The sequence below is a fragment of the Trachypithecus francoisi genome, unplaced genomic scaffold (genome assembly GCF_009764315.1).
Source record: "Trachypithecus francoisi isolate TF-2019V2 unplaced genomic scaffold, Tfra_2.0 Lachesis_group11, whole genome shotgun sequence".
Lineage (NCBI taxonomy): Eukaryota > Metazoa > Chordata > Mammalia > Primates > Cercopithecidae > Trachypithecus > Trachypithecus francoisi.
The window spans coordinates 101,647,725-101,669,071 of record NW_022681456.1 but is presented as its reverse complement, the minus strand read 5'-3'; the positions used below and the strand labels follow the sequence as shown (position 1 = coordinate 101,669,071).

The window sequence follows — 21,347 nt, the reverse complement described above, 5'->3', positions numbered from 1 at the left end:
TTAGTTTACTTTTCTGTATTTTTTTTTGAGATGGAGTCTCACTCTGTCACCCAGGCTGGAGTGCAGTGGCACCATCTCAGCTCACTGCAACCTCTACCTCCTGGGTTCAAGCAATTCTCCGGCCCCAACCTCCCAAGTAGCTAGGATTACAGGCATGTGCCACCACACCTGGATAATTTTTGTATTTTTAGTAGAGACAGGGTTTCGCCATGTTGACCAGGCTGGTCTTGAACTCCTGATCTCAAGTGGTTCACCCTGCTCAGCCTCTCAAAGTGCTGGGATTACAGGCATGAGCCGCCATGCCCGGCTGACTTCACTTTTCATTACCCAAACTTTGGATTTTGCCACAGATTCCCTTCCAATGGTATCATTAAGTTTTATTTCACTCTTTGTCTTCAGATCACATGGTGATCTCACATCATTGTCCCCTAGTGTAAAAATGCACAGCCTTTCTCCCTCAACTTTCATCACTCTTGCTATGAAAAGAGAATCATGTTTTAAGATGACCATAATAAAACTGCATCAAAAGTGGTTTCATGGCTGAAACTAAAGAATAACTGAGTGGACTTGGGTTATTTAGCCAACACGTATGTCTACTTATACATAAGCAACACATCCTCACAAAGCTGGTGCATTGAGCTCTTAACTGAAAACTGCGCATCAACCTTTCTCCTAGGTTTTGAGTTGAGTGGCTCATTGGCAAACCTACACTGCTTTTCCTGCCCCTCTACTGCATTGTACTATGAGACTTTCAAACAAAGAATGAAGCCATAAAACAAAAAGACTGAATATTGGGTTCTGCCTGGCTCCCAGGCTTTCTACTATTCTCATGACTTGGCCTCGACAAAATCTAAAGTGACTTGTTATTTGTGGGTCAACTTCATCCCATCCTTACCAGTCATGGCTTTAGATAAAAGACTCAGCACCACTCACCCTCTGGGGCAGTCTGACTGTGGTCTGAGGCCCCTGCTTAGGTATTAGGCTTCAGCTCAGTCCCCAAGTCTCACTGTGTACAGACAAATATCTAACCTGTTTTCAGGGACTGCTGCCTCTCTTGGTAAGCCATCCGCAGTATCATCTCTTGAAGAGAGCCATCTGACATTTCTTGTGTTGCGCTTCTCAGTGGCCAGGGCCTCATTTCCTCCTGATGTTATTAGTGGCTGCTTGTCCATGTGAACTTTTTTTTCTTTTCTTTTCTTTTTACTTTTTTTTTTTTTTTTTGAGATGAGGTCTCACTATACTGCTCAGGCTGGTCTTGAACTCCTGAGCTCAAGCAATTCTCCTGCCTCAGCCTCACAAAATGCTAGGATGACAGGTGTGAGCCACCTTACCCGGCCAGTCCATGTGAACGTCTAAGCATCACCTGTTCCTGCTGCTTATGAGGATAGCCCACAACCTCACAGTGGTTGCAGTGAAGGCTCCATACCAAGGCTTCCTGACCACTTTCTAGGGCCCCTGTCGGGCCCTCCAGAAAGCCTGTCCCATGGCAGATGGACTTCCTCCCTTTCCTGCCTCACCTCAGGGCATGCATCTTCCCTTCTCCACTGGTCCATCCTACTGAATCTGACCAGACACAGACAGACATGCCACAAATTGTTGGGGGGGTGAGGGAAAAGCAGTGCATAAAGCTTAAGAGGAAAAAAACACCCTTTTTAGATAGCTATTCTGAATCAGAAAACAGTAAAAATTTGGAGCAGCAAGGGACCTTAGAGATCATGTAGCAGAGGGGTTATAAAAATGTTCTATTTCTAAAACCAGTAAAATTTCCGCTCAGAAAATGGGGGCAAATGGGGAAGAAGGAAGTGATGCAGGGTCATCTACCTCCTGCTGCTCTTACCATCATGACAAGAATACCAGAAATATGGGAAACATAAAATTTCATAGTTTGATAAAACTGCATATGTTTAGCTTTATGCAAAATTCACCAGATTGTCTTTCTTTCTCCTTTCACTCCATAGTTTATCTCCAAACCAGTGAAAACCAGCATTTGGGAACTACAGAACAAGGCCAACATTCTGGTTTTACAAATAGAAAAACAGTAATCTGACCCTATTCAATGATTCTTTCAAGACGGCTAGCTAGTGGGCAACAGAGAGGGCTGCGTGGAGTCCCAGTTCAGCTTTCTTCCTATTGTATTTGCTAAAGCAAGTTTCTGTGATTTCTCTGTTGATATTAATATTTGGCAAAACTGACTCACTCTTTTCTAGCAACTCCAAAGAAGCATACAAATACACACAGATGGATCATGAGAAGGGATCCCCAAAATCAGGTAACAGAGGCAGTGTAACTTCAGAGGTAATTTTTCTCCTTTTGCATTCTGAGAAATAAATCCTACAGAATTGTTTCAATACTAATCCATGTTAGACTGAAAGTTCCATTTTGAATTGAGAGATATGATTTCAAGACGGCATTCTGATAAAGATCGCACTGAATCTATAGACCACTCTGGGCATTTTAACAATATTGATTACTGCAATCCATGAACACAGGATATCTTTCCAATTTTTTCTTTCATTGAATTTGATTTCTCAAAAAAGTTGTATTTCTCACTGAATTTTTTCATTGAATTTTATTTCTTCTATTTCTTTCATTGATGTTTTATAGCTTTCAGTGTAGAGATCTTTTACTTCCTCGGTTAAATTTATTCCTAAGCATTTTTTTTTTTGTAGCTATTGCAAATGGGATTGTTTTCTTTTTTAGACAGTTTTCTGTTAATGTATAGAATAGCTGCTGATTTTTGTAAGTTAATTTTGTATCCTGCAATGTTAATGAATTCATTTATTCTGTTTTTCAGTGGAGTTTTCAGGGTTTCCTATGTACATAAGTTTAATGTTGTCTGCAAACAAAGACAATTTAACTTCTTCCTTTCCAATGTGAATGCCTTTTATTTCTTTCTCAGTCATTCTTGATCAGTTGTATCCCAAAATATTGTTTCTGCCTTCACTTAATCCCATTCATTCTTTTCCCCCTTCTACTCATTCAAGTCTTCCTAAAGTAGCACAGGAATTTGCTCTTTGGCACTGAAGTGAATAAATCATCTTTAATCTGGCATGTGAATGAATATTCAGTCACTTTCTGTAACTTTGAGAGCTGTCATCAACTACTTCTGCTTCATCAATTCTAAGAAATTTTAGTTGATTGTAGCAGTTTAATGTGGTTTTTATAAAACAAAAAAGATAGCCGTAAAATTATATGCTTCTGCTGGGAAAAAAATGAAAGATCAAAATTTCTATAAAAGAGTGATTTCAGCCCCAAACTCTCTTGCCTGTTCAAAAACGAGATCCGCAAAACTGGCTTTGTCACCAGAAGAAAAGATTATTCCAATTTCTTTTACTGGTAAACTCTGACCCTGAAGCAATGCAATGCTAAGCAGATAGCCTATTTCTGTCCCTTTTATCCACAGATTTCAAAGTGCAAATGAGAGGAAGGTGATATTTCAGACCTTTTCTGGGTTGATATGGAGGAACAGAAGCCACAAGATTTAAGTGGCTTGTTCATTGTTAGGCATAAAGGCGGAGGATGAGAGAGCACTGTTGGTCTGACTCATTCTGCACTTTTCTTATAAAATGGTCAAATCAGCCCTGTGGGATCGAAGGGACTCACCTGGGCTTCAGTGAGGTTGGACATGACTTCTGTGAAATTTATGTGTGAGCATCTAAAGCTAGGATTTGGCTTCATAATAGCTTGAAACAAACATTTGATGAGTAGAAAGTTCACCTTCCTCAGAAAGATTACCAATTGAACCTTTGACTTCATTTTCCTATTATTCACTAAAGTTTCTGAAACAATACAGAGTTTTTGCATAAAAGTGATGATCTGTATTTTCAGGATGTCATTGAGAACACCATATATATGTATATATATATGTATATGTGTGTGTATATATATGTATAGTATATGTATGTGTGTGTATATATATACATGTATATGTGTGTGTGTGTATATACATTTTTTCCCCCCCTCAAAAGAGCCTGGATACTAACACTGTGGAAAAATGGCTGTTTCTTGTCAAGGTCAGGATGGAAGGAGATTCATGAAGATATGATTCCTGTGTTTAAAAAAAAAAAGATTTGGGATATGTTCTTACCATTCTCAATGCCTATATGTAGGTTTATTAAATGGGACAGGCATTATCCAGTGTTCTGACACATCCACGGGATGCCTACAGCATCTGTAAAATCCTCTGTGGCTCTGGGGAAGATTTCAGAAACTCTTAGCTCAACTGTTTGTCATTCTCCATTGAGACAGGAGCAGCTCATCACTGGTAGGTAAAATCTTTTCTTAGTCCCCTGTTTTCAAAGAAAACTGTGAATATTTATAAAATGGCTTGATGAAGTCATCAGAGACTCTCTAAAGCCACAACATAGAAGTTTCCTTACCCAGACTTTAATTTCCAACTCATCCTGGACCACCTCAATTGCACAATTTTATATATCAGTGGAATCCAGGGCCAAAAGGAACACAGCTCCCTTGCAGTTTTAGTTACAATGATGACTGTGAAGAAAGATGGATTCATTAGAGGTACAGCATTCCATTCAAATATTCCTAAGATTCCTCTGGTGTCAGTCTCCCGAAATCCAAGTTAAACTCTCAAATGAGGTCAGGACTGTAAACCTGGCTGAGTGACCTGACCCTTTCATCAGTCCCCAGACCACCTGTAAGGGGCAGGAAAGCACCTCCACCCTCTGCTTAGGTGGCTCTGGCATCTGCTGAGATGGCATCTCTGGAAGGGGAAAGTAGCCTGGCTGGGCATAGTAATGGTATGTGTTAGTCCAGGATTTACTAAGCCGTAAAGAGAAACACTCAGGAAAAGGTGACTTAGTGGCAATGCTGCAAGGCATAGATGTAGGAAAAGTCATCTTTTTAATGAAAACTGGTTTACTGAAACTTATTTTGGGTGCCTCTTTACTGAATTTGCAAATGAAGCAAAACCAAGATTGGTTCCATGAGGCAGGCACTTGCTGTTGGTAATATTGATGCTTTCTTTGTATTCAGCACTTTTATTTTAACCAAATCAGCTTATTCCTAGAGGAAAAAGGGCATTTTATTCCTAGGAAAAAATAAACTGGTGTCATAGAAAGGTCTATTTAAGATACAGCAGCCTGGGAAGAGCCGGAGCTGGCATGATTCTGGGGGTTGGAGGACATACTGCCCGGGCAATAGGAACCCCTTACAATAAGATATCCCACAAAGGGTTGGTGACAATACTATGAGCTTCCATAACATTTACCTAAGGTCTCTTCCAGAAGAATCAAATTTAAACGTCTACTTAAAAATTCCAGCCCTGGCCGGGCGTGGTGGCTCACGCCTGTAATCCCAGCACTTTGGGAGGCCGAGGCGGGTGGATCACAAGGTCAGGAGATTGAGACCATCCTGGCTAACATGGTGAAACCCCGTCTCTACTAAAAATGCCAAAAATTAGCCGGGTGTGGTGGCGGGTGCCTGTAGTCCCAGCTACTTGGGAGGCTGAGGCAGGAGAATGGCGTGAACCTGGGAGGCGGAACTTGCAGTGAGCCGAGATCGCGCCACTGAACTCCAGCCTGGGCAACTGAGCGAGACTCCGTCTCAAAAAAAAAAAAAAAAAATTCCAGCCCTTCACACTGCCTTTATTTCCTCACAAATTATTCTCCTGTATCTACACTAGATGACACTTTGCTGAGCTTACAAATCTTTGTCACCCAAATCTTTGTCACCCAGAACCCCAAGCTCCTGAAGAACTAGATATTAGGGCTCTTAGAAGTATGGAAGCTTGATTACCACATGAGTTGAGTTCAAAGTCCTTCACTATGTTTAGATTTTCTTCTTATTTTGTAATTGAGAAGAACACTAAGATGTTCCTATCGGGGAAGCAACATAGTCTGGAAGGTAAGAGATCTGTAGTAGACAGAGATGTGTGTTCCAGCTCTGCCACTCATCAGCTATACCAATTGGGGCAAGTTAACTAAACTCTCAGAGCCCAAGTTTTATTTTTATAAAATGGCAATAATGTTATCAGCTACCTCAGGGAACTGATATCAACAATAAAAATACTTAGTATTTATTGACCATATATAATGCAAAATACTTTCAAAGTTTTATATATAATGATCTCATGTTTTTAAATTTATTTTTTCTGAGACAGGGTCTGGTTCTGTCACTCAGGCTGGAGTGCAGAGGCACAATCATGGTTCTGTCACCGAGGCTGGAGTGCAGTGGCACGATCATGGTTCACTACATCCTCAACTTTCTGGGCTCAAGAGATCCCCCACCTTAGTCTCCTGAGTAGCTGGGACCACAGGCACTTCCCACTACATCTGGATAATTTTTTGTATTTTTTGTAGAGACAGGGTCTCACCATGTTGCCCAGGCTGGCCTCAAACTCCTGGGCTCAAGTGATCTACAGGTATCAGCCTTCCAAAGTGCTGGGGCATGAGCTACTGCAGCCGGCCCTATAATGATTTCATTTGATGATCACAATATGTCATTGAGTTGGGTGCTATTACTATTCTCATTTTATACAGATGAGAAAACAAGCTTAGAGGAATCATGATCATGTTTAAGCCAGAATTTGAATGCAGGCCCTCTGACTTCAGGGGCAGGCTGTGACCCACTACTACAGTGTGAATGACTTGACATAAAGAATATAACATGCTTAGAATAGTGACTGAAATATAACAAAAATGCAATAAAAGTTTCAATGTAAGTAATGATAAAATAGCATTAATGAATACAATAGTATTTATAAAATATTAAGACCTATTAAATGCTTAATGTGAGATATTCCATTTTGTTAATTGGCAGTTAACTCTTTGAGGGCAGACACTGAGATTCACTTATTTTTATAGCTTTAGATTTTAGTAGAGCATTTACGGCAGAGGGGCTGTATGAATATCTATCAAATGAAGAATGATTTGGAATCATCAGTACTACAAAGAAAAGCTAAGATATATTCAACTGGTCTAAGCAAAAACATATCTAGAACACAGATTGATGCCACTTTTTGGCCTTCTATACTACAGGTATATTCCTTATTATTGGCAAGCCTTCACAAGACTCTTATCTTAAACCATGTAGAATATAAAGGATTGTGTTGTATTTTTGTTCTTATTGAATAGTATTTATCAAGCACTCATCTCCTTTCCAAATTGGGCTGAAGACACAGTAAACAATTAAGGGCTGCTTTCCCCTTAACTGAGTCAAAACTACATGCTGCAAAGTCTTAAGAAAGCTGTTAGGTATTTGGTTTGAAGGAATCAAAGATTATGAAATTCATTTCTAATGATATGTGTTTTAAAATTTCTAGTACAATATCATAAGTAAAAAATACTCATTTCCTCATAACATTTTGGTTTATGATACTGCCTTTTAGGAAAGCTCATACTTATAGAAGAAGAATGAGATTTCCTAAAAGGCAATATGATAAACCAAAATGTTAATTTTAGCAAGTTTACTAAAATCTCCACTGTAAAAATGAGAAAATCTGGGAGTAAAAAAAGCTTTGTGTCTTGTTCAAGGTGAGTCAACCAATAAATGGTGGAACCAAGACTTGGTCTCCTGATTCAGTGACATTTTCAAGCATCTGAAAAGAAAAGTGGCCTTGGAACAATGACATTTGATTAAGACAAGAGAACAGACAAGCTTCAGAACAGTTCAAACATTCAGAGCTAAGTGGCATTAGGTAATCACACACATTTGAATGTCCTTTCTAGTTTTTAAATTGTTGTTCTTTTCCCAAGGACAAATTTTCTTGAGATTGCTTCCATTTTTAAATTGAAAAAAGAGCAAATGAAAGAAGTTAACTACAATCATGCTACTGAACATCATACTTTCATGCAAGTCAAAAAGTATTTCTAGAAAAGTATTATAATTATGTTTAATAACACACATTTAGACATAGATGCAGTGATAAATGATTGCTACTAAAATCCTGAATATACTCAAGTCAATATTTCACATTTAAACTATAAAGTTTGCAACTGAAGGTAAACCACTGTAAACAAGAGTACTCGTGTGGACATTTGCTCTCATCCAACCTTCTGTGTGGCTGTTTTTAAAGCTGAAGTAATAACATCCCTTGTCCCATGCGGATCTAATGGTCTGCACATAAAAGACTGTCTCTCTGGAACTATCAATGCTGGTGACAGAGGGCAGGTCTCATAGGAAGAAGTCACGTGCAATAGTTACCTAGGCATGTAAAGGACTCTCTCCGCCACCACAAAACCCACCCTGAAGAAGAGATTGCTGGCTGGAATGAACGGGAACACCAGGAACAACAAGCCAACTAAAACCTCCTTGTGCTCCAATCTCTGAAACACACAATAGTGAAGGATACATTAACTTCTGTTGAATTCCACATCAGGCAGCATTTAACCATCTCCTTCATTTTCAGGTTCTCAATGAAGAAATGAATAAATTAGACCAATATAAACCTATTGACCAGTGTGCTGAATTTAACAGAGAAAGCCAACAGGCTGAAATGGCTGGCGTGTCAAAACACACACATGTACCCCGACACACATTTGCCACCCAGAAACGTGGATATTGGCACAATACAGTCAGTGACCACTATTTGTTGTTTAGGGCTGGCTTTGGAGCAACCCTACTTCTGGGTTCTGGCTCCATTCAGAAACCCTGTCTTTCCAGACACCCTATTCTCAAAGAGCAAAGAAGCTGGCTAAAATCAAACACAGTAAGGCACTGCAGAGAATTTAATTATTTCTTCCCAAAATATAATGTATTTTCTTTAAAAAATTCACCAGGAGAAGCAAAGTTTAACATCAAGAAAATCAAATACTAATGATAAAATTTGGGACGCCAATAGAGAGAGAATCATTTGAATTGTAGCGTACCTTCACACCTCTCAAATTAGGCTGGCAAGCAAGTATTTATTCCATCGATTTTTTTGAATAAAAAATCATTATAATAATTCATTAAATTGACAAAGAACTTCCTCTGTTATTATATATATTTATTTGCAAAGATTGTTCTGTCACTTACAATTAACAGAAAAAAAACTTGTGTTTATTACTGATAATATGTTGCAATGACATTGTAAAAACTCATTTGTATTTCCATGTGTACTTATGGTATAGACATATTTGAAGAGAATTATATTTAAAACAGATCTTAAGGTACTGGAGAATATATATTTTTTAAGTTTAAGAAAAAAACCAAATAGACTGTCCATATTTCAACTTGTAATGTTTCCTTTAAGAATTTTAAAGTCTATTACTTTTAATAATTGGAAAAGAATAAGTAAAAGAATTTCATAAATATAAATATAATTCCCTAATAAAAGCTACAAATAGTTTAACTATACAAAGTATAAAGATTTTAAACATCTTGAGATACTTGTCACCTTGATGTTATTAAAATCATTGTTTTACTGACTAAAACATATAAGGTAATATAATTTCTGAGAGTGATTTCATATGATTGGACAGTTGCCCTTAAATAATTAATGGGTCTATAAGTAATGATCTCATTTTGACCTAAAGGAACCAGAATTTAAAGGAAGAAAAAAATAGATTATGCAACAAACCTTCAACTCGTGATCTACCAAAACTGACCAAAAAGGGTAAAGAAAAAAACGAATGAATTCATTTTATTTAAAAGCTGCAAGCTATCTTTCTAATTTAGACTATACTTTGAGCTTAGAAAGTACACTTCAATTTGAGAATTTAAACTGTATAGTTTATTTATTTGTATACATTTAAATTTTTATTTTCAATTTGGGGTACGGTTTACTACCCCAAATGGGCGGGTTTACTACAAGGGTATATTATGTGATGCTGAGGCTTAGGCTTCTATTATTTCTGTCACCCAGAGAGTGAACATAATACCCAATAGGAAGTTTTTCAGCCCTTGCCTCCCTTTCCCCTCTCTCCTTTTGGAGTCTCCAAAGTCTATTGTTCCCATCTTTATGTCTGTCTGTACCCAAGGTTTAGCTCCCACTTAAGTGAGAATATGTGGTATTTGGTTTTCTGTTTCTGTGTTAATTTGCTCAGGATAATGGCCTCTAACGGCCTCCATGTTGCAGTAAAAGACATGATTTTGTTCTTTTTTATGGCTACTTAGTATTTCATGGTGCATATGTACTACAATTTCCTTATCCAATCCACTGTTGATGAGCATCTAGGTTGATTCCATGTCTTTGCTATTGTGAAAAGTGCTGTGATAAACACGTAAGTGCAGACATCTTTTTGGTAGAATGATTTTCCTTTGGGCATATACCCAATAGTGGGATTGCTGGGTTGAATGGTAGTTCTATTTTTAATTTAATGAAAAATCCCCAAACTTATTTCTGCAGTGGCTGAACTAATTTTCATTCCCACCAACACTATATAAGCATTACCTTAAAGTACATCATTTTTTTAAAATCTTCACAAGAATCCTGCATATCAAGAGCAAGTATTTCTTCTTCTAATTGAAAACAGATCCCAAAGAACCAATGTCTTGTCAAATGTTCCTCATTTACTCTGAGCTTGTTACTGAGTAGTATGTTGCTATTCCCTTTTTATAGGTGCACTTTTATAGAGATAGTTGATCACTTTTTTTGATGCTTTGAAAGCTAAAATACCTTTTACAAAATTATTCATGTCTTCCCAAAGAAGTTTCTAAAGAGAATGTAATACACCCTGGTAATTCATCCTAAGAATTAGGAGTGCAGGTATAGACAGAACAATGATCAGGCTGTTATCCATGTTCCTAGATACCGTTTTACCCAATGAGCCACCTCACGGCCCCTCATCAAGGTTATTGGGAAACAGCCCTCACTGGGGATCTGAAAGAGGCTTCTCTTTATATCCCCAGCATCACACCTTCTTACCCTGCCAAGCAAGGCACCTTCCTCACTATGGTGTGTGTTTTCTTCTTTTTTTTTTTTTGAGACTGAGTCTGGCTCTTTCACCCAGGTTGGACCAGGTTGGGAGGCGCCTTCATCTCAGTCGTGGGTGTCAGCTGGGAGCACAGCCAACCTCCCTGCCTTCCCCTCACTCACCGAGACCTGCAGTGAGCAGGATGCCCATGGCACTGATCACTGCGGGGGATGTGGAGATGGGGGGAAAAGTCAAGGAGCAATCAGCCTCCCCCAGAAGTCTGATATGCACATGGAAAAGCCACAGGGCTATGTGTTCATCTGTTCCTCCACCAGGTTCTTCAGACACCAGAACAGTCTTTATTTCCTTCATGACATCATTCTAGTTGTAATTACATGTGTAACTGGGTGTTTACTGCCTTTATTGTCTGTCTGCCTCACCAGAATGTGAGCTCCATGAGCACAGAGCACTTGTCACTTGTGTTCACTGGCGCACGACTTGTGCTTAGCTCAGTTCCCAGTGTATTTGCTGAATAAATCAATTAAGTGAATAAATGTATCAGGCAGTATACAGAGGAAAAAACTGGGTAGAAGAAGGGGAGTAGGCAGAGAGGGCTTTTTGGTGGAGGTGACATCTGGGCTTGAAATATCAATAAATGTTTATAAGGAAGACAAATTTGGGAGTGAGGGGTGGTCACAGCTAGACACATTCTTGGGAGAAGATATGTAATGTACAAAGCACGGAATAAGACTGGACATGTCAGCAGGTGGCAGATAATGAGCACTTTGCACATTTTGCTATGGAACTGACCTTCACCTAAAGGCAGTGACTAAAGGGTCCCTTATGCATAGAAAGAAAAGTGAGTGAGTGTTCAGGGTCCATGTCCAGACTCAGGTAGTGACCCTGCCACTAATACATCAATGGTACTTGGACAGGCAATATTATCCCTTCCATCCTCAAGGTACCACAACTATAAAGGGAGGCAAGTATGCCTGAGCGTTGAATGCAGTTGGGTCATTACAAAGATGTCTTGAGAACCTGAAGTCCATTTTTTGGGAGTTGTGAGCTGTGAACTTACACATAGCCTGCCACCCTATCCTGCTAATTTTGTGGGGTGTTTTCCTTCGTTTTAAAACAGGAAATTGAAGACAGTGGCGCAGTGCCTAAACTCAATAAAGTTTCATTATTTTATTTCATTTTGAGAAAATTAATACTCACAAAAAAATTTCTATTTTCAAATTAAATGGATGACAGTACTCTTTGTCTTTCCTCATCCCCATTCAGTCTAGAGAGATTAAAAATATTCAAGAACAACATACTTATTTGAATAACAAGTCAATCTGCCAAGCAGAGAGTTGTAAAGTTGGGAAAAAAGTGCTTCATGGACATGGCTAAATTTTCCAGAATGAGACAGACTAGGAGGGAACCCGATTCTATATCCCGTGGATCACTGATGTGACAAAATTGGCTAAATAATTTGTAGCTTCTTTTAGCCTACTAGATTCAGATGACACCCTAACAAAGTACGAGGAGAAAAAAGAGGAAATTCATGGCATTTTCCAAAGTACACATGGGCATCCCTTTTTAGCACAAAGAACAAAGGGAAATTCACTTATTCCCAAAGATACTAGTGAGGGAAGAGATACGAGAATTGGGACAGCAAATAATACAGCCATTATAATACATGACATTTTATTAACTGCAACTTCAGACAAAATAATTCACTTCTCTGAGCTTTAATTTGGTGATGAACTAGACAAAAGAAAAGGAATTGATACCTATATACCTGTTATATCTGTAGGAAAAATGTGTGATAGATTTGCTATTATAGGTGTTAGGTTTGATTTTTCTTTTCTGGTTGGGAAGAAGAGAGAAAAGCATCCCCCTGAGCTGAAAGGAGGTGAAAATCCTGTCTTAACACCCAGCCGGGGGTGCTGAGAGGGTCGCTCAGTCACCATCGGCACAAACACACATCAGGCCAAGTAGCTAAGGGAAGAGCAAGGCTTTTCTCGGAGCTGTAAATTGCCTCAGAGGAAATCCAGCTACTGAACCTGTCTGGCCTAGTAGCTTCCGGTTTAGCCCCTCCTCTTCATACTTTCAGTTCATCTTTCAAAGTGCAGTTCACAGACAAAGACATGCGTGCGTGCGTGTGCGCACACACACTTTGATACACATGTATGCACCCTGGCCAGCAGTGTGTGTGTTAATAAAAACAGGATTTCTTCCTGCCCAGTTCAACACAGACGATACACACTGCAGGCTGTTCCCTTCCAGAGAGGTGGAAAATAGGCTTATTATAGTAATTATTGTCATTATTACTATTTTTTTCTCACCTCTAACCAAGTTTCAGAGAAATGGTACATTGCATTTAGGGCACAAGTGTATTCACATGATTCTAAGTATTGCACAGCTATATTTCAATCCTAAGGATTTATTTGGCAGCCCTAGGATCTAGCTGTCTGCCTCCAATTTATCAATCCAAGGGGAAGCTGATGACAGTAAAGCTCCCCTCTTCAGCACTGGGGTTAAGGCATTTGCCGGGATGACAGCTAGTATGGCTGAATACTTATTAGGCTCTCCTTTTTATATCTGTTTTTGGGTCTACTTCTTCTGTTAGGCTATGGATTCCTTGACGGTAGTCACCAATGCATATTTAAATTTATCTAGATTCCTGGCACAACACCCCTACTGCTATCTACAGGAAACTTAACTGTCAGCCTCCATTTGAACAAATCCAGGTCTCAGGTTTATTTAAAATATTGTGAACTTTGAATCCACAAAAGCCCTTACGTTTACTGAGGCTATCAAGTTTGAAGATAATACAGACTGCATTTGATGGATAGGAAACTGACTTCATCTTCAACATTCTAACTCAGAAGCCAAGAAGAACGCTTTCAGACCAGCATGGGCCATGCAAAGCTAGAGGAACAGAAAGCGCCTGGCTGTTTTTGAACAACTGGATTCTGCCTGAGCTCTGCACAAATGCACTTTTATCTCACTCCCTCTGGGAAGCTGCACTGAGCCCTAAGCTGCCCTGTTGCCTACCTGGATTTCACTGCTGTGTCTGCTTTCATTTAAATTTTAATAGCCTCTCCCACCTCCAACTCTGGCAGTGGCCAGGCTCACCTATCTACAGGCACAGCTTCCGTTGGATTTCTCTCCATGGCGACAGCTCTCAGCAGGTGCTGGGTGGCTGTTCCCCCCCTCCACCCCTTCAAGCCATCTGGTAGGTGTCACCATCGCATGTGGCTTCTCTAATACTACCCATATCATTGCACATGGTCCTTTCATAAACTCTCTTCAATCACCTTACTGACCGCACCATGTGTTTCCTGCCAGGACTCTGATGGATTGACCAGCAGATGAGAACATGGGGACAGGGGAGAACTGTGGACTCCAAAAAAGGATCAGAGCTCGGGCTGGTGTGAGCTGCTAGGAGCCGGCTCCAGCACACCCCTGGCTTGGTCCTGTACATCACGCTCTTTGCATTATGTTTCAGCCCTTGAGCAAAGCACCCTGTTTAAGGCCACTGAGGCTATAAAAATTTTTAAATGTTATATCGAAATAGTAAAGACCAATGTCAATCTGAGAGAGCTCTGTTATCTGGCAAATGGGGTTGAAACCAATCTCTCAGTAGCTGGAGAAGAGGAAGTTTTGAGTGTTTACTGCTATGACAATGATTAAATGCAACAGACCACTTCTTATGACTCAAACAAGATCTAGAATCTGAGCTCCATCACTGTAATGTGGGGACAAAGGGAATCCTGCGGCAGTCTTATGGGTAAAAAGAGTAAGGAAAGTTAAAGCCGATTCTCAGAGCCTGTTACAGCAGCCACACACCTTGGTGAGAGGGACCCTGATTCAGGTCCCAGTGGTCACAAGGCCACACTGTGAGACGTTTAGGGACAGTCCTCTTGTGACATGAGCACAGCCCACATCTGAAATGTAGATATGGAAAGGTGCCATTTACATTTTTTCCCTCTTGTCTGAAAATAATGTGATACACTGAGTTGGGACAGAAAATGGCTCAGGTTCGGCATCTCAACAGTAGAGCTGCCAGCCCACACTCTCTAGTTGGCTCAGGCTGGTGATATCATTTCCTCACTTTCATGAGCTCTAAAATTTACTTATAAATGCACAGGGAGTAAATTTTTAAAAGGGGAAATGAATGAAGAAATTATACGCCCTCAGAGACAAAAGTAGACTTGTATACTTCATGTCTTCCCCAAGCCAATTTAAACACTGCTTTTTCCCATGCCAAACCTTCTTTGCCAAGAGGCACTGCCAGATGCACTAATGAACAGAGCACCGAAGGCTGATTAAAATCAGAGGATTTATAAACTGACATTTTAGATTTCTGGTCTTTGGTTCTGAACTTCATTTTTTTTTTTTTTGCACAGCCTTTTGTTTGATTTGTTTTTAATCAACAGTCTGATCCTTCTTGCAAACACCAGTTCCTGAGATTAAAATCTCTTATCTCACAACGGCAATTACCTTTCAGAGTTAAGTGAGGAAGAATCATGAGGTTCTCGGATTGCTTTACTCTAATTGAGAATAAACTAATTCCTAACTTTACTTGGAAATGTAAGTTATATTCTGCTTAAGTGTTTAAAAAATAAAAGCAAAAAACTTTAGAAGGCGCTTTATTGAAAAATATCAGTCCAGTGCAAAAATTTCTATTCACTTTAAATTAAGCAAGCACTAGTGAGGAGATAAGGGAATTAAGTAAATTAGAAAAATGTTGGTGAAGAAATATTCTCCTGATTAGAATGCAACTGTTCCAGGAATTTATGATGACATAGAAAAAGTCAGAAATGAACTTTCTTCATTTCTGTGGTTCTGAACAAAAATGGAAAAGCCATTAGAAAGCTATGCATTGAATTTAAAAAGTGTGATGAAGACTAGAGAGATGGAGGAGAGCTGTAAGCCAAGACATCTTCTAAAGTCCGGTTTAACTTGTCAATTATTACATGTGTGCTTCACACAGATGGGGCAGGGGGCCACCCAGTAAGTTGCAAGTGGTACAGGATGGAGGAAAAACAAATATCTTTCCAGCACATACCATATGCCAGACACTTGACTTAAATGGGCCCACTGAAATCTCACGATAGTATTACAAAGTAGGTATAATTATCCGCATTGTTGTAGGTGAGGAAATTGAGGGCCACAGAGCATGAGAGACTTCTCTTAGTTGATCCAATCAGTAAGAAGCAAGGGTTTCAAACTGAGGTCTGAGTCACTCCAAAGCCTGCCCTCTTCCCACAGTCCAGGTGACGTCGGTATCCAAAGTTAATGCTAAGTGTGGGGAGAAATTTCAGCTTTCTCTACCATCTGATTTCATAGCAGAAACACTGACAGCAGATACATCCCAGCAACTGGAGGTGGCCAAGTGAGACACTGCTGAGGACCTCTAACAGAGGGTGCCATTGGTTTACTTTGCCAGATAAATGCAAGCACAAGATTGCATTCTACACTCTACAGGGATGCAACAGGATCTATGGCACAGAAGACATATTTCTTGTCAAGTACTCTGAATGCATGTGTGAATGGTTTGAAACAGTTCATCCACTCATCTTAAAAAAAAAAAAAAAATTTAAAGGTTGAAGTGCAGTGGTGCAATCTCAGCTCACTGCAACCTCCACCTCCTGGGTTCAAGCAATTCTCCCATCTCAGCCTCCCGAGTTGGGATTACAGATGTGTGCCATCATGCCCGACTAATTTTTGTATTTTTTTAGTAGGGACAAGTTTCCACCATGTTGGCCAGGCTGGTCTTGAACTCCTGACCTCAAGTGATCTGCCTGGCTCGGCCTCCCAAAGTGCTGGGATTACAGGCATGAGCCACTGCACCTGGCCTCATCCACTCATCTTGACACCCATCCTCTGAAAGAATGGACCTATACATATCCTCTGATCACAGTGGGATAAAACATAATTTATTTGACTGATCTTAGTTACTGACTTGTAAGTTGATATTATATCTGAGAGAACTTGAGGGGAGGACAATAATCACTTCTGACATACGACATCAAACACTGCAATGAAACTGCCCTTCTTAGTAAGGAAAGTGAAGGAGCATCCACATTCTAGTGACCACAGGGGTTCAATGAATAAGCTAAGTGAACAGGAAAGTGGGTCAAAGACCTTCTAAATTTTAAATCTACACACATTCCTAACTTGTTATCATTCTAAGCTTCTCTCTGTAATATTCCACTGTTTGTGATGAATTTTTCAGGAATATAACACTGTGATCATCACTTCATCTTGTAACATATCTGTTCTAGTTTTACTCAGGCAGATGGATTTGGAAAATCAAGAGTGATTCTGCTCTAAGAGATATATGTCCATGTGCATTGAGATCAAAGCGAGTGGAGTGACTCAGGAGAAAGGGGAGCTTGAGTGAGGTATACTTAGGACCCCCATCTGACACCCATGACTTCAGAGGGAGGCCGGGGCCTGAGGTGCACTAGATGGGTGACTGTGAGAACCAAGAGAGAACATTGGGGTAAAAGCTCAGCCATGTACTGAGAACCTGTCTGGAGTAGTGGGTGGAGAGGGATAGCCAACTGCATAGGTGTCAGGGCTTTGAAGCATCATGCTTTGCCCAAATCCAGTTTTGACTGGCAAAATGGAGATGACTGTGGCACAAGTAATGCCACAGAATTCTAGGTCAAGAACTCTAACTTAATAAGGGGACCCAGTGCGGAAGAGAGTAGGAGCACTAAATCATTTTATTCCCTCTCTAAGGATTCAAGTAAGAACCAAGATGGATTTAAACATACAATAAAGCCATGAATGAATCTAGCTTTGATGAAATGGAGGAAAGAAAGGAAAAGGATAAATCAGATACATTTTCATAAACCATTTTGTTCCTAGGAAACTAGGAAATATCCGTGCCTGGGAGAAGTGGTTCTCTACCTATGACTATAGCTCAGATGTTTCTGTTAAGAAGATATCCCTCAGGCAAAGTCTTCTAAAGCAGGATGATCACTTCTTTTCTGTTAAGAAAGTGACAAAATGTTTTACTTTTTCACAAAGCAAGTCACACTCACCAAAATGCATGATTCATCTATCCACTTGGAATTGTCACAAAGAAGACAGTCCCTTTGATCTATAATCTAAAATTAATAAGGAGAAAGAGCCATAAAAAAGTACACATAGTCTCACTCTCCTAGAGAAGATCCAAATGTTTTAGAGCAGCACTTCTTAAAGATAATCATCCACCCTACTTTATCAAACTACAGAGATATGTTTGGTTTACTTCAAGGATACTACACATGAATGTAACAAGAAGTGTAGTAAGTCTTCTCTTAAGAGGTAAAAGAAAGAGGAAAAAAAGATGAGATTTGCTTGCATGATTGAACTTCTAGAGGAATTACTATTCATGGTAGAGTTGATTCCTGTTATCTGTTAATGTACCCATCCAAAATCAAAATATCTTCTATAATCAAAACATGTTGCATCTCACTGGACAAGACTCACACCCCTGCTTCTGAAACGTATGGTCCTAAAAGCCTGATGGATGATTTTGTTTCCACAAAGATGGTTAAAATGCTCTTTACACAAATAACTGACATGATGGAATAACTATCTTCCTTCACTTTGAACTGTGTTTTCAAACAGCCTACCTGCCACAGCTTAAAAGGGCGAATTTAATGGACTAATGAAATGTGGCACAGGATGGAAACAAAGGTCCCTATGTTTGGAAATGGTATCAAATGCTTGTAATTTTCTGAGTTCAGACATGCACACACCTGTCTTCATCATTTCAGAGCATGGGAGATGCATGCATGAAAAGACTGATGTTCACCAAATCACAACAGCTCAAAGATCTCAAGTGTATATAAAAGAGAAGAAGGTTTACATGATCTATATGAGGCTTGACATACAGATAAAAGTAAGAACTTAATTCAGCAGTCACTAGCTGGGAGTTAATATTTTTCTTGAAAAAGTCTCACAAGGGAGTAGAAAATAAAATGTTTTAGACAAAGAACTAACTTGTTTCCTCAACAAGTCTTGGCATTAAATTATTCCCCAAGTGAAGACATTGTCATTGTGAGGACCAAAATCTATAATAGGCAGAAAAATAGGGCTCACTGGCCAAAGTCACCCAAAGCAGAAGGAATTGTGGTGGACTGGAATGGAGAGAATTTTCAAACCAATGCCAGGGAAGCTGCCATTCATAAATCCTCTTCCCAATTAATCATTTTTTCATACCAAATGCCAGAGTCCTGGGTTATAAGCTAACAGGGCCAATTTGGCCATTTAAAGTCGCCAGGTTCTTCTGTAAATACTGGTGGCCTCTGGCAATTGAAAGCAGATGGGATACAAAAATGAGAGCTAGTCTGAGAAGAAGTTCTGTTAAAAGTGCAGCCATTTTTTAGCAGTCACACACTGGCTTCTCAGGAAGTTCCAGGAAGTCCTTTCTCTGTTCTCCAGCTCTCCTGTAAGAACCTTCCATGAAAGGTTCCCGCTGAGGTGAATACAACAACATCCTGAGGCAGCCACATCTCACTTTCTACTTAGATAAGGTCAACAAAACTCCATCAAGTGCCTTCTTTTAAATCATGTTAAGCAGGTGAAGACGTAAGTTTTTAACTTATTTCAGTTAAAAGAAAAAACACATGTGGAGAGATATATATGGTGCTACTTTGGTCTTGCTTTGGAAGCTGCCACTTATTAATAATATACCAATGAAAGAGCTCTTCTAGGTGAAACTTGCCTCTCCAAACTGTAACATTTCATGAATGGCCTTGCAGGGTTCCTCATCCATCGAGATTCCCAGCAGTCACAGACACTGTTGTATCAAACATCTATACACACATTTCTAATTTCTACTTACAGCCTCCATAGAATGAAAAATATAATTGGTTTCAAGGTCTTACGTTACTGTTGCCTTGTTGGAAACTATAACTTTAAAAGGAATGATTTCAAAGGAATGCTTTTTCAGGTGGTATTGCTAAAATGGTAATAATATGAAAATGTTTTTGTTGATGCTGGGGTGGCGGTTGTTTTTAGAGGTACAAAGAAGGCAAACAAGGAAATGTTTAAACATTGCCCAAAAATGAACTCTCAAGGTCCAGTGACCCAGGCACCTTTGCATATCAAAGTCGATACTTCCCAAAGTACGTTGCAAGAAAACTTACCCGGCCGGGCGCGGTGGCTCAAGCCTGTAATCCCAGCACTTTGGGAGGCCGAGACGGGTGGATCACGAGGTCAGGAGATCGAGACCATCCTGGCTAACATGGTGAAACCCCGTCTCTACTAAAAAATACAAAAAACTAGGTGGGCGAGGTGGCGGGCGCCTGTAGTCCCAGCTACTCGGGAGGCTGAGGCAGGAGAATGGCGCGAACCCGGGAGGCAGAGCTTGCAGTGAGCTGAGATCCGGCCACTGCACTCCAGCCTGGGCGACAGAGTGAGACTCCGTCTCAAAAAAAAAAAAAAAAAGAAAACTTACCCACAAGAAGTTTTCCAAATTCAAATAAGTTTGAGGAATGCCATTCATGATACACCCCTTTTGGAAACTCACAAGGCTTAGAGCAACATAAAAGCTTTGTGAAGCTCCCCAGTAAAGAAATATGCTTAACTTTTTGAAACCTAGTGCTTGTGAAATGCAGAACTGCAGAATCTTTATTTAGAATAACCTTACTTAATGGTCTGTATGATGCTGTGACATATTTTGAGAAATACTGGTACAAACTTCTCTAGCAGAATGAAGTTAAGAAAGGTTTTCACTTTAGGAGTTTCTATAACTTACCCCCCAAAAATCAACGCACTGTCTGGCAAACACAATTTCACTGATCTCAACTATAGCCATCACACTACAGTTGAAATACATTTTCTGGGGCCAGGCGTGGTGGCTCACACCTGTAATCCCAGTACTTTGGGAGGCTGAGGCAGGTGGATCACCTGAGGTCAGGAGTTCAAGACCAGCCTGACCAACATGGTGAAATACCATCTCTACTAAAAATAGAAAAATTAGCTGGACATGGTGGCAGGCACCTGTTATCCCAGCTACTTGGGAGACTGAAGCAGGAGAATCACTTGAACCCGGGAGACAGAGGTTGCAGTGAGCCAAGATCGCACCACTAAACTCCAACCTGGGCAACAAGAGCAAAACTTGGTCTCAAAAACAAAACAAACAAACAAATAAACAAAAATATTTTCTACTGCTCAGTCCTTTGTAGAGATGAAGAATAGCTGATGGTCATTTTCTACGCTAAAAATCGCTATACATTTAGAGAACTTTGTTAAGCCATCCGTCTGCATAGTCTTGACTAGCTGAGATAAATCCTGAGCACAGGAAGGATTCTTGGCATCGTTAAACCATATCAGTGTTTATAAGGATAATATTCTCATGGGTGAGGTGGATGCAATGCAAGTGGAGAAAACCAAGCTCTTCAAGGCAGCCCAGGTCGTCTTATATCTTTATTCTCTATACTCTTAATATTGTTTGAACCAATGAGTGCTCAATTAAATCTCTAATGTTTTATCTTACTGTTTACCACTATGTTTTTCCTCTCCAAATGCACTGTCCTTTACTTACATATTCCC

At 39.8% G+C, this 21,347-nt stretch overlaps 1 protein-coding gene across 3 annotated transcripts in view; it reads right to left on the bottom strand.

Annotated features, from left to right (window-relative positions):
* TMTC1 (transmembrane O-mannosyltransferase targeting cadherins 1) overlaps window positions 1-21,347 on the bottom strand; it is a 294,086-nt gene that overhangs the window by 102,256 nt on the left and 170,483 nt on the right. For all 3 annotated transcript variants that reach the window (XM_033222533.1, XM_033222534.1, XM_033222535.1), the window contains one exon: window positions 8,164-8,285. In XM_033222533.1, coding sequence (XP_033078424.1) covers window positions 8,164-8,285 — 122 coding nt within the window. The remainder of the gene's footprint in view (window positions 1-8,163; window positions 8,286-21,347) is intronic.